This window comes from Nymphaea colorata, chromosome 3, assembly GCF_008831285.2.
Source record: "Nymphaea colorata isolate Beijing-Zhang1983 chromosome 3, ASM883128v2, whole genome shotgun sequence".
NCBI classification, from domain to species: Eukaryota; Viridiplantae; Streptophyta; class Magnoliopsida; order Nymphaeales; family Nymphaeaceae; genus Nymphaea; species Nymphaea colorata.
The window spans coordinates 20,111,146-20,123,349 of record NC_045140.1 but is presented as its reverse complement, the minus strand read 5'-3'; the positions used below and the strand labels follow the sequence as shown (position 1 = coordinate 20,123,349).

General features: G+C 40.8%; 2 protein-coding genes and 1 non-coding gene across 5 annotated transcripts; 1 reads left to right on the top strand and 2 right to left on the bottom strand.

Annotated features, from left to right (window-relative positions):
- The first annotated feature begins 1,369 nt into the window (after positions 1–1,369).
- Positions 1,370–2,701, top strand: LOC116251393 (temperature-induced lipocalin-1). Its single transcript, XM_031625644.2, has 2 exons — positions 1,370–1,886; positions 2,268–2,701. Exons 1-2 carry the CDS (start codon positions 1,512–1,514, stop codon positions 2,445–2,447), a joined length of 555 nt encoding a protein of 184 aa, XP_031481504.1. The 5' UTR covers positions 1,370–1,511; the 3' UTR covers positions 2,448–2,701.
- Positions 2,702–6,143: 3,442 nt separating this feature from the next.
- LOC116250267 (uncharacterized) lies at positions 6,144–11,321 on the bottom strand. Of its 3 annotated transcripts, none has more exons than XM_031623872.2 (9): positions 10,441–11,321; positions 10,251–10,334; positions 10,134–10,168; positions 9,704–9,809; positions 8,465–8,559; positions 6,824–6,944; positions 6,603–6,736; positions 6,472–6,520; positions 6,144–6,391 (listed from the first exon to the last, which is right to left on the bottom strand). In XM_031623872.2, exons 1-9 carry the CDS (start codon positions 10,621–10,623, stop codon positions 6,314–6,316), a joined length of 885 nt encoding a protein of 294 aa, XP_031479732.1. In that variant the 5' UTR covers positions 10,624–11,321; the 3' UTR covers positions 6,144–6,313. The 3 variants fall into 3 exon arrangements, with proteins under 3 accessions (XP_031479732.1, XP_031479733.1, XP_049932776.1); XM_031623873.2 differs by having other exon boundaries at positions 10,437–10,576; XM_050076819.1 differs by having other exon boundaries at positions 10,251–10,359; positions 10,441–10,558.
- LOC116251750 (5.8S ribosomal RNA) lies at positions 9,211–9,366 on the bottom strand. Its single transcript, XR_004171808.1, has one exon. It is a non-coding gene; the product is annotated as a 5.8S ribosomal RNA (ribosomal RNA).
- Positions 11,322–12,204: the final 883 nt, after the last annotated feature.

Genomic DNA, 12,204 nt, shown 5'->3' with positions numbered 1-12,204 from the left:
AGGAAAAAACTGGTTTTCAGGAATTGTCTTTTCGCCTAACAACAAGAAGAGAGGATGTGATACTGAAAGTGAAAATAGAAATTAAAAGATATACTTAAAAGAATTGAAGAATTTAATGTTCCAGTCCATAAGCTATGGGGAAACTGTCCAAACAAGCAAAAAAACCGTGTCAACATTGTGTTGCTTTTACATGAGAAACATTCCAGATGATTTCCATCCAAATTTAAATTCAATTATATTCAAAAAAGACTGTTTTCATCCAAATCGAAATTAAAATTTGTTCAAAAAATTGCCTAGATTCCACTTAGGTTTGAGGATCAATAATCAACACAACTCCTCGCGATTCGAGAGTTTGAAAGGATTTGAGGACCGTTCTATATTCAACTTCATAACGAAGTAGTTCACAAACTTAATTAGTGTATTTTTTTTTCTCTCTCTCTCTCTTCTCTCCTTCTGACATCAATTGATAGGGAGCTATGTTGATGATATTGAGGAGTAAATGTTGTTCTTCAAATGTAAGTGGTTGGTTATTGTCCGTCCCTCTTCTCTCTCACTTTTCCTCTTTTTTTTCTCTCGGTGACGGGTGGTACAGAAAGAAACTTGCAAAGCAAGGAAGAAGACTTTGCTGCGAACCACAGAATCTCCCAGAGCTCACATCAATTTCTCGTTAGCCCACAATAAATATCTTCTCAATCCGCTGTCCTTCCTTTTCTTCATTAGTTTGGTAATCTTCATTATGAATAACCAATTAGCAGCTAAAAGAACTGACTGATGATTCAATTTTCGAACTGAATCTATCTACGGCTTATCAATATGTTCGGTTCAAGTAAGGCTTCAGTAATGCTGTGCCGAGAGACCAAGTTCATGAATTGGACTCTCGACGTTCTGTCGGATCTAATTTGGTTGGCAGAGATGAGGGCTTCTTCACTAAGTATTTGGAAACTTGATTAATTGCTATGCATGTAAAATCAGCCGCACATCTAAAAGTGGTCTGTTAATCATCTCCGGTTTCATTTAGAAATCCATTTTGGCATCAAAATTCAGATCAAACACCGAAAGCCGTTAAACTTTCCACGGGTTTGGAATTCTGAAATGAATCTTTCTGAATGTTATTTTGTTTCTCCTTTTCTTTTTCATTTTTTCCCAAAAAAACAGAAAATATGGTTCGGTTTTCGGTTCAGCGGATTGAATCTTCGGGAACTCTCCAAGCGGAAACAAAATGATTGAGCGAACTACACGCTCCATAGCAACAGGCTGTAGATGAAAGTGAAACGCGTCGCCTTCTCCTGGCGGACACGTCCGATATCTTATCCTCAAAATATCCAACGCTTACACCGACACGAATGTCCCTCTTTCCCCTATATAATATATATTCTTCCAATGCTTTCCTCCTCCTACCACTCTCGTGCATCTGTCTGGAATCATCTTGATTCTTCGGTGTCTAGACTGTGGAGTGTCGATCCATTTTGGCAATCAAGGAAGAGGGAAGTGAGTGTGTTGGTTGTTGAAGGATGGGAGGTAAGAAGGAAATGGATGTGGTGAAGGGGCTAGATGTGGAGAGGTACATGGGCCGCTGGTATGAAATCGCGTCCTTTCCGTCGAGGTTTCAGCCGAAGAACGGGATCAACACCAGGGCCACCTACACCCTCAACGACGACGGCACCATCCATGTGCTGAACGAGACGTGGACGGACGGGAAGAGATCCTACATTGAAGGGTCGGCCTACAAGGCCGACCCCAAGAGCGACGAGGCTAAGCTGAAGGTGAAGTTCTACGTGCCGCCCTTCCTGCCCATCATCCCTGTGGTTGGGGACTACTGGGTTCTCTACATCGATCAGGACTACCAGTATGCCCTCATTGGTCAGCCCTCTAGAAATTACCTTTGGGTATGTTTCCCCTTCACTTCATCTTCTTCTTCTTCTTCTCTGCCGTCATCATTATCATCTTCTTCTTCGCGATCGGTTTGGATTTTAGGTTGTTGATGTTTTTTTCCCTTTTTCTACGGGAACAGGGAAGAGGAATGGTTTTTGTTCCTTTTTTCCAGTTGACGCTCATGAACCGCGATTTCTGTATGAAATTAATTTTAGATATATTATTGGGTACTTTATCTTGGGAAGATCTAATGTTATGTTACGGGTGTGACCAAGAGCCAAAGCTTGTGAATCGGCTTGGTTGGATGGTGTTTGAAGCAAAAATTATGAAGGAAGTTTTGGGTTTCCTGTTTTCAGGCGAGGAAATTGATATGCAATTTGTGAATCGATGTGCAGATACTATGCAGGCAACAACAGCTTGATGAGACGATCTACAATCAGCTGCTTGACAGGGCCACACAGGAGGGATATGATGTATCTCGTATCCACAAAACACCGCAGACTGAGCCGCCCCCTGAAGCAGGTCCTGTAGACACCAAGGGCGTCTGGTGGTTGAAGTCCATTTTGGGCAAGTGATAGGCCCACTGCCTCTGATGTTTGTTTGGTTTGAGTCCTTTCCTCTTCTTGTAAATGGTTCCCTCTGAAATCTGAATACCTGCCTCTTGAACCTTAGGCGAGACCTTTTTCATGGCTGTCTGTGTATTTATGTTTTAAGAACTCTTTTGCTTTGCACATCGTATAAACTGTGTTGCTTGGAATTTGTATTCTGTAATGGCTGTACATAACTAAAAACTCTTTGGGAAAGATAAGCGTCTTATGGTGTTTTATTAGGTTGGACATGATGAAGAATCCGGCAGTTCTTTACTATGATGAACTGGGATCAGGTCACCATCTGTTTGTGTTGGCACCAGTTCGCAAACGGATGGTGACCTGAACCTTACCATGCAATGGTTGCTCGAAAATGCAGAGGGTTGTAAGACATTATAAGCTGCCTCGCCATGGCTATTCCTCATATGCATGTATGGCCATTCATCTCTTCAATAAAAGATAAAATTGAAAAGAAAGAAAAGGAGGAAGATGGTGATGAGTGATGGGGCTGATCTCCTTATTGATTGTCAGATATGTCAGAGAAAGGGAGCCCCCATAATTCATCCTTTTGTTTGCCTTCTTTTCTTTTTCTAAAGGGCTGATGGAAGAGAACTTATTGAGAGAATAGCTCCGGTTATTGTTATTTCCTTTGTTAGGCCAAGAGAAGGATGCTCCTCACTTTAAATTTATACCTCTAAATATCAGCTCATTGGTGTGCATAAGTCTGTTCTGTCGGGGAAGACAAGCTTGTCATCTCTAATAAGCAGAGACATAATGTTGAAGCACCATTACTAACTCCACTGAGGTTTTCATTGTCCAGTGAACCAACTCTTGGGGTCCATAATCTTAATGTCATACAGTTTAATGTCTTGTTTGAAGGAGCCACGCAGTGAATGGAGGGACCTCATCTCCACAACATAACATTGCAAGGGGGAGTCTCTTTCACCCTCCCTAGCCTTCACTCCGGGCAGGAAAAGCTAAAAGACATCGCCCTTGTGCTAATTTACTGAATTGATGGTGAGTTACCTTACCAACCGTCTACGCTAGGGAAAATCCATGAACCAATCCACCGGCGGGAACCAGACCGGGAACTACAGTATTTAGTACTTGGTATGTTCTTTTGGAGATTCTACGAAGCCTCCTTCTCGTCTTTGGAAATGGGTTCTTCTAAATTGGATATGAAGTTGCTTGCAGCTTCGGAGTTATGGTCGCAGCTCGCTTTTACCAGAACTAAGTCCATGATATTATCAATATTATGAATCGACAATGATGATTATATCTCTAATGCGGCTTCCTCTCCACAAAAAGTCATGCAAAGTTCATTCATGCCTCCACTCTGCTGCTGTAATCCCCATGATTTCATTTTCCAAAATCACATCAATTTGATATGTTTAAACAACATTCATTCTCTATAAATTCTCCATGCCTGCTGCCCCGTATTAACTTGGCATTTACACTATTTTTTTTCGACTGGCGTACTAGTCATATCAGCAAATATAAAACCTCATCTTCGCTTTTTTTTATATCCTTTTCTTCTTTACCTTTCGGGCGGAAGCCCGAGAAACTTTTCTTCAAAAAGAAAAGATTCGCCAAAGTCGACCTGAGGTCCTGAAGACCGAGCTTCCATGCCAGCCTACGGATCTTCACTGCTTATAATGCTAATGCATCATCACCATTCATCAACAACGGCCTGAGCAAGAAAAACTTAAAAAGTTGAATGAGGTAAAGACGGCAAGAAAAAACTTGGAAAACCCTATTTTATGTCTATGCAAAGTTGAATAAGGTAAAGACGGCAAGAAAAAACCGGAAAACCCTCTTTTATGTTTATATGCAAAGTTGAATAAGGTAAAGACGGCAAGAAAAGACTGGAAAACCCTATTTTATGGTTCATGCGTTCTTTTGCATAGACCGAGAAAAGATCAACAGAGATATAGAGAGACGATCCGCTTTTGTTCCGTTTACTGAAAGGGGGGAGGGCTCAGATTAGCGTTTACCCGAGAAAAGAGGAGCCCCAAGGGAGGCCATGGCTGCAGCGGTTGCCGCCCCTTGCTACCATTCATTTGAAGGACAAGGGGAAACCATCCATGGCTGCCTCGCCATCGACCAACCTAAGAGTCCATCCCTCTGGGAAACCGACGGCAGAAATCATCATTGCCACCCCAAAAAAAAACAGGAAGCGGAAGAAGAAGAAGAAGAAGAAGAAGGTACTGCAGGAACACAGAAGAGAGAGAGAGAGAGAGAGAGAGAGAGAAAGGAAGGGAAAGAAAGAGAGGGAGGGCCTATTATTTTCAAGGGTAATCACAGGCGAGGTAGAGAAGGGCAGCCCTCCCCAACGGACCTTCTTCTCTACAGCCTCATACTTAAACTAACGAGATGAGAAAGGCTTTGGCCCTCCACACCTCCCTTTATAGTGAAGAAGAAAAAATTAGTGAATTTTTATGTGTTTGGCCACTGGAACTAATAAATTTTCAGTAAAAAGGCCTTCATTATTCTAACTCGCAAAAAAGAGACCGGCAACGTGAAATTTTTTAACAAATAATGTTTCATTTACCTTTTTATATTTGATGTCCACATATTGAATCTCACTTTTTTAAAAAATGCGCAAATTTTTATCAAAAGGTTGAGTAAGAAATGGTGCGCTCTGAGCCGACTCACCTGCACAGACCTCCTTTAATAAATCAAATGAAGAAAAAAGTGTAAATTTTTCTGTTCTTGGCCACTGGAAAAGTGGAAACTAATAAATTTTCACTAAAAGGAGGCCTTCCTTATTCTAACTCGCCAAAAAAGTGACCGGCAAACGTGAAATTTTTTCTAACAAATAATGTTTCATTTACCTTTTTATATTTGATGTCCCTATATTGAATCTCTTTTTTTTTTTTTGAAAAACCTCAAATATATATCAAAAGGTTAAGTAAGAAAAGGTGCTCTCTGAGCCTGAGTCACCTGCACGTGCCGTCTGTCCATCCCTCTTTTCTCACTCTACTCTTTAATCCATCTTAGTCTCCAAGATATATACTTTATAACAGAAAATTTTAAGACATGAAAAAAAAGCCATCCAATGTATTTAAATTGCCAAAAAAGAGTCGCAGAAGGGAAACTGGGGAAACATTTTATCATCAAAACCACTCCATTCAACGTAATTTTCTCGCTAATATAGTGAGCTTTGTTATGTTACTTTTATTCCAAACTCGGCATACTAAATCTACATGTATACGTGTTTTTCAATAGTTCGAATTTGGATAAATCTAAAACCCGAGTTGGATGCAGCCAGAAAAGAGAAAAATCTCAAAACCAATTCCTGAGCCTACATTGCCAACAAAGATCCCAGTCTAGCCCCACAATGTCGGGCCTAGACAGCAGAAAATGCACGCCCTCAAGCCATTCCAGTATATCCTTTCAAAAGCCATTCTGAGAGCCCAAAAATTCAAAGCATTTCACCAACAAGCACTTTCTTTAGTTGCATCTAACCTTGCCTTCATCATCCACAAAACAGGGTGCTTGATGAGCTGAAGCTTTGTGGCATTTAGTTCTTTGATCTTTTTCAAGCCACTAATCTGAGGATTAAGTGACAAGTTGAAAAAGCGGAATCGTAAAGGAATGCAATGTGCCCATTGACAGTCGATGGAACGAGCTGAACGGTGTTTCGTAAGACCAACTACTGAACGTAAAGCTCGATGCAACAGATGAGGACCTTATAATGCATAAATCTTTATTGCCTTTCTCCTCTGTTCATCCCCCATACAGAAAAAATGACACTGTAAAAAGGTGAACAGAAAAATGAAGGAATATAAATTAACAAGGAATGACCAACAAAATAGACAACAAGACTCAAAGGAAGCAATGGTCTGCGGCGATTATATGACTTCTTTGCCTCTCTGGTGAAGGGTGGACCTGAAGACTACTTTGCCTTTTGTATCGATGAAATAAGACTCCTGCCAGGGAAATTGTGTTTTGAAGTTAATAAGTATGAAGAAAGAGTCGGGTTTCCTCACACGAAAGCAATGGTACTTACAATCTCCAGGGGGCTAACTCTGTGTAGAAGAAATCCATGTTCCGCTCCACTGAGGAAAGAAGCAAAAACTAACTTCAGTTCCTGCATAAGCAATTAAAGAAGATAAATCAGGGCATGGATGCACTCCTCACCTAATGCAGCCAGAGTTATCATTTTCTGAAGGAAAACTACGACTCTCAATGCCAAATTCTGGGTTTCCAATGTAAGTGATCCCCTTGTCTCGAATATAATGGCCAATGCGAGCCTGAGTGCTCAGATACATGTCCTGAAGAAATATAAAGAGAAGCCCGTTTTAGTTGATTTGCCACGAGACGTCGGAAAATCTAATAACATTCCAAGGTGACGACCATACAATCCCATATCTGACTAAAGCGTGGTGCAAAGGCTCATAGAGTTCAGTTGTTTTGGTAGGTGTGATGGTGTTCTCTGGCCCTTGGCAAACAATTAGGGGGTGATATCCAACAATGATACGCCTGTCTCAAAAAAAATAGGTACGCATCAAACATATATGTCAGAGAAATTTGAACTACCACTAATCATGACAAAATGAACAGAAAACCTTTCCTGAAAACATCAATCAAAGAGCTCAAACTATGAAACCTTGGTGACTAATATTATCAAAATCCTTGGAGGTACTAGACATATGTATCAAAAATTGTCCTGTACATCACGATCACAAGAAAGGCAATGGCTGCTTCCTATGGTGTTCACGAATCAGGAACCCGTTTATCATTCAGATTTGATGATCAAATTTAAAACTTCTCGATTTTGTTTTAATTGAAAGTTTGAAATACAATCAGACATCAATTATGCAAACTGGGCAGCATTAGCGATCCCAGGCACAACCAAGAATTTTTCTTTTAAAATTAGTTCAACCTAACAATAAAGCATGTCAAGTTTTCTATATGACCACTATAATGTGAGATTGCTAGAGTTCTAGGGAAACACATTGATCTGAAACCCTTTCTTACCGATGCATGAGACTTTACATGCCAAAAAGATTCTAACACTGTGTCATTAAATTTAATATATTGATATACTTCTGCTCAGCATGCCAGATTTCTTGACATTGTAACTGATTTTATATGTGTCTTGAACTAACTAACTAACTAGTGAGCCTTTCAGATGGTATAAGATAATTAGTAACTAAAGGTTGAAGGGTACAGCTTTGATTAGAGGAGACACTTACTCCTCAAAATGAGAGTCTGCCTTTTGTTGAGTAACTTCACTATTTGTCCATATATTAGTAAGATGGTAATGCATTTCAGAATGATGAAATGCATAAAAAGCTTTACATTGAATCCTGCCAGTTTGACACTATACTAACTCAATTCCTCAATAACAATTAAAGGAGGCACACAGGTCCTCTTTCAGGACAGCATATTACATCGGCCAGACACCGCCCATTCTTCATTAGCTCCACATTGTATGGACTCAATAAGTCTTATAGACTACATATTGCCATTCAGAGTCATGTACTACTCCACCCACTTGGAAGCTGTATAGGAAAGAGAAAATTCTTCACTCAAATTTCTATATTTCCATGGATGGGATAGATAAATGGATCTAATGCATGAGAACTGATAAAGTAGTTGAACGTATTTTTGTAAATTTCACATGCTAACTTGTTCCAGGTAGATAAGATAGCAAGACAGCAGTTTAGCAGCTGTAAGCACCATTGCCATAAGCACACTTTACTAACTTGCAACATGGCATAATAGCAAAACATGCAAAGCATACCAAACTTCATGATCCCCTGATATCCTGCTGACAGAATATAGGATACAGTGCCAAAGGAATCAACAATTATATGGGAAACCAAATACAGAAGACCTATAAAGTATTGAAAGGTAAGGATCAATGCAATCCCATAATTGCAGATCAATTTTATAGGTGAATAATTAAAAGGAGAAAAAAAAGGAAAGGAAGAACATTGCAGAAGTACATAATTTGAAAGCCCCTTCACATTGGAAATGCATTGGTCAATACATACCAATTGCCATTAGCCTGTGATAATGTTCTCATGAGCAAGTTTTGTTGGTCCACTAGCATCCCATTATGATTTGATTGTTCCATCAGTACTTTATCCTGGAAATTCAATTTGCTGTAAATGATTTGAATTAGGCGTCCTATGTTCCTTAGATACAATAATAAATTATGGAAATTCTGTCAACATAATTTTAACCAGCTACGATTGAATAAAAAAAGGTTTCAGATGGATAAACCTAAATAACAATGAAGATGAAGCGCATAGCAAACTCATCAAGAACTACATGAATAAATGCAATCCCACCAAAGAAATTCCATACGTTTTTGTCCAAAACGACCATCGGGTGCCAAAGTACAAAGAGGCACAACACGAGTAAATATTGATGGCTTTTCAGAATGGAAACATGAAAAGGCCAGTCTATTTCATGACAGATCCTGGATGTGCACAAGAAAAGCTTAAAATTGAAGGACTTGTGCACAACATAGAAATCTAGTGCACTAGGCATATCTTTTAGTGCCTCTTTTTTTTTTTCCTTTTCCGACAGTTACTTCCCAACAAAACCATATATGCTAGTCCCCCTTTTTTGGAAGAACTACCTCCACATAACTCGTCACAAGTTTCCTGTCCTCTAGTATATATTAATGATGTCTATTCCATCGTGTTGCTTCCTTAAGTCTTGGAACTGATTGTGCTGTCCGACAGGCTTCCCCTGCCCCTTAGGATCGACTAACCCATGTGCAAGTGCGGTTTGACAACCAGGCAGACGTGCCCTTGGCAAAATGGCCTTGGGTGCAATTTGCTTTCAAAAACTCCACGATTCATGGGATTCTGCAATTTACATCAACTATCGCATTTTGTTACATTCTTCATCGTGGCGGGAGCCAAGATATCCATTGCCGAGAGTCATCTCCAGGTTTCAACACCTGTTGATTCGCATATATGTCATACTATTTGGTCCAAGTTACAAGACCGGCTGGATAGATAACCCGCTGGCTGATGCCACGGGCACGCAGGTACTGCAAGCAGTCTGCCAAAAAGGGCACGATTGACCACAGCACCATAGGATAACACAAGTTCAGTCAACAAAAGGCCACAAAGAAGAGCACTTTGGAGCTATGCCACGGATAAAGTTTCAGCAGTTGATAGCCCACAATCAGTTTGTGATGAACTCCATTTCATAATGCATGTTCGTTAGGTACTTAAACGTTCAGGAAACTGATTTGTACAAGAGCATTTTCATACCTTCAGCATTCTGGTATCAACAAACACAATATCTAGGATATTTCCATACGGGATTGTGATCTGCTTTGCAAGGTGTCCTTTCCCTTGAGAAAAGTTAGTCCCATACCTACATAACAAAGTTTCCTTTTAATGGTTACAATCTGCATTTTCTCAAGCAATCAGTTACCTAGAACTTCAAAAAATACCCCGTCATAGAATCCTGCAGCACAAACCTAGAAAAGCACAAAAGAAAACGGACAAACTATGGTAGGCCATTTTTCAAAAGGACACAAACAATTCCACCATAGGGCCCGCCAAAGCAATAGGAAGATTTCCGCAGTGAGCAAAAGCGCAAGGTCGAGGTTTCTCATCCATGGGGATCGGGTTTTCTTCGTGCCTCGTAAAAGAAAATCTATATACCAAATCACACACTGAGCAGATTGTGCATTACCATGGAATATTTAGCGATGGGAAATTCCTGCTCACCTGCAAAACAGAATATATCAAAACGTATACTATAAAGACCAGGAACGCTCACTCAGAGAGAAAGACAGAGAGGCAGGCTTACATTCTGCAAGAGGGGATCCTCGTCACCGAGCTCGCTGATACTGATGACGAACTTTACATTGTAACTCTTGACCAGCTTTTCCATCTTCAATCAAGAAAAAAAAAAAAAACTACTTATATAAGGTTGAAACAGAAGTCATCCCTAATCAAAACACTGAAACTGACTAAATAGAAGGTTAGGAACAACCAACTTGTTTCAGGAGATTGATCTGATGCTTCAATGGTCTATGCCCCCCGCTGACGCTCATGAAATACACATCCAATGGTTCTTCTCTGCCGGGATTCTGAGGCTTACCCATAAAGAAGGCAACGCACAGCAAGCCACAGAGAGCCAGCTGAGTGAAGATTGTCAAGCCCCACGAAGGACGACCCATCTCCCCCTCCGCTCTCCCTGTCGAGGCCGACTTCTGCACATCCAAATTGCCTCGGCCGGGTAAAAGGCGAGGAAAGCTTCCCTCTATGGTAGATCCCTTGGAATTATTCTTCTGAAATGCGACCAATAGGTAGGAGTAGGTGCGGGATCAAAGAGACCGATATTCTCTCGGGAAGAAAGAGGAAAAAGAAACCAAGATGTATGATTACAAAGGGACGATATAGGGCCCTGCTCTCAGTTCTCAAGCATCCGTAGAGAGCAGGTGGCCCAGTCTCTCCTTCTACCAGAGGGTCTTCATGGAAAAGAAGTAGGAGCTTGAGAACCCAATTTTGAAGCAAGACTAGTAAAGCGCCGGCTATTGACTCTGATACCCTGGATTAAACAGAAGGCAGACAGTGGAAGGAATCGGAAGGCAAAAACGCGAGATCTTCTATCAACAAGATGGCGAGTCAAAAGATAAATATTGCAGTAAACTTTTGAAGCAGGCTTCTAGTAAGCGTCAAAACCGACCAGAATCAGAATCAGCAAGAATGATGTCAAATGTCCAACGAGACAGCACAAGGATGGCAACAGGAACACCAATCTGAATGCCAACTTCACCTTATCATGTCCGCAAAAGTCCAAATTGGAAGCAAACGGTGAATGTGCAGGAATCAAACGTCCGCTTCCTCTTATTCCACGGACAGAAGGATCTGCCTTTGCCAGCACAAAGAAAGCTGCGGCACTTGTAGGAAGATGGGCGGAACTTTGCGGACGACGTCGGGGTTCGGCACGAACGGAAGTACAATAATTGCCCAGTTGGTATAACGTGGCAGCGTAAGAAATCACATGCAAGAGACTGGTAATCACTGATGATAAAATACTAAACAGATGAGCTTGAACTGCCTTTCCTTTACCGCTCAAGATTAGCCACCAAAATCTGGCGGCTTGCCATTAACTGTTTTTTCATGCGCTGATGAATTAACACAAGTTACTACTATGCTGCCATTATAAACTTTCAAGATCAAGTGGGATCTTTCTATTAATGAGGTGGGACAGAGGCTCCTGCCACATCCATTATCTCCCAAAATTCAATACATTTTCTTTCTGGGGAAGATTGACACTATTTGACAGTCCAATCTGCCGGCTCGCCATTTACCGTGACGTGTGTGGATCTTTTGGAATAGCGTGTGTTGCTGTGTCAAAATCTTCCACCATTGTCAAACTTAAGGAATGGAACCAAAGAATTGATTGAAGCGATCCAGGCTGTCTTGGTCATCTTGAATCCTATATCTGAGAAAACCCACTTACGCAAGAAAAAAATGTTCAGAAGAGCACAAGGAATATTATCTCACGGTCATAGAAGTCGAGAGGTTAATATTCGGACATGTTAAAATATTCAAGTTTACAGAAATTTACAATTCAACATTTGATTCATTTGACGTGTAGCGAAGCAAAATGGGAACCTTATCTTCAACAGATGGGCTGCCAGAGTACCAAAGGGCAACCGGCCAACCGCCTCGCCGAACCTACCGTATCATGACAAAACTAAAGACTTCAAAGCTCGGTGATTTGTGAGATTCTTCATCCCAATGAAAGTATA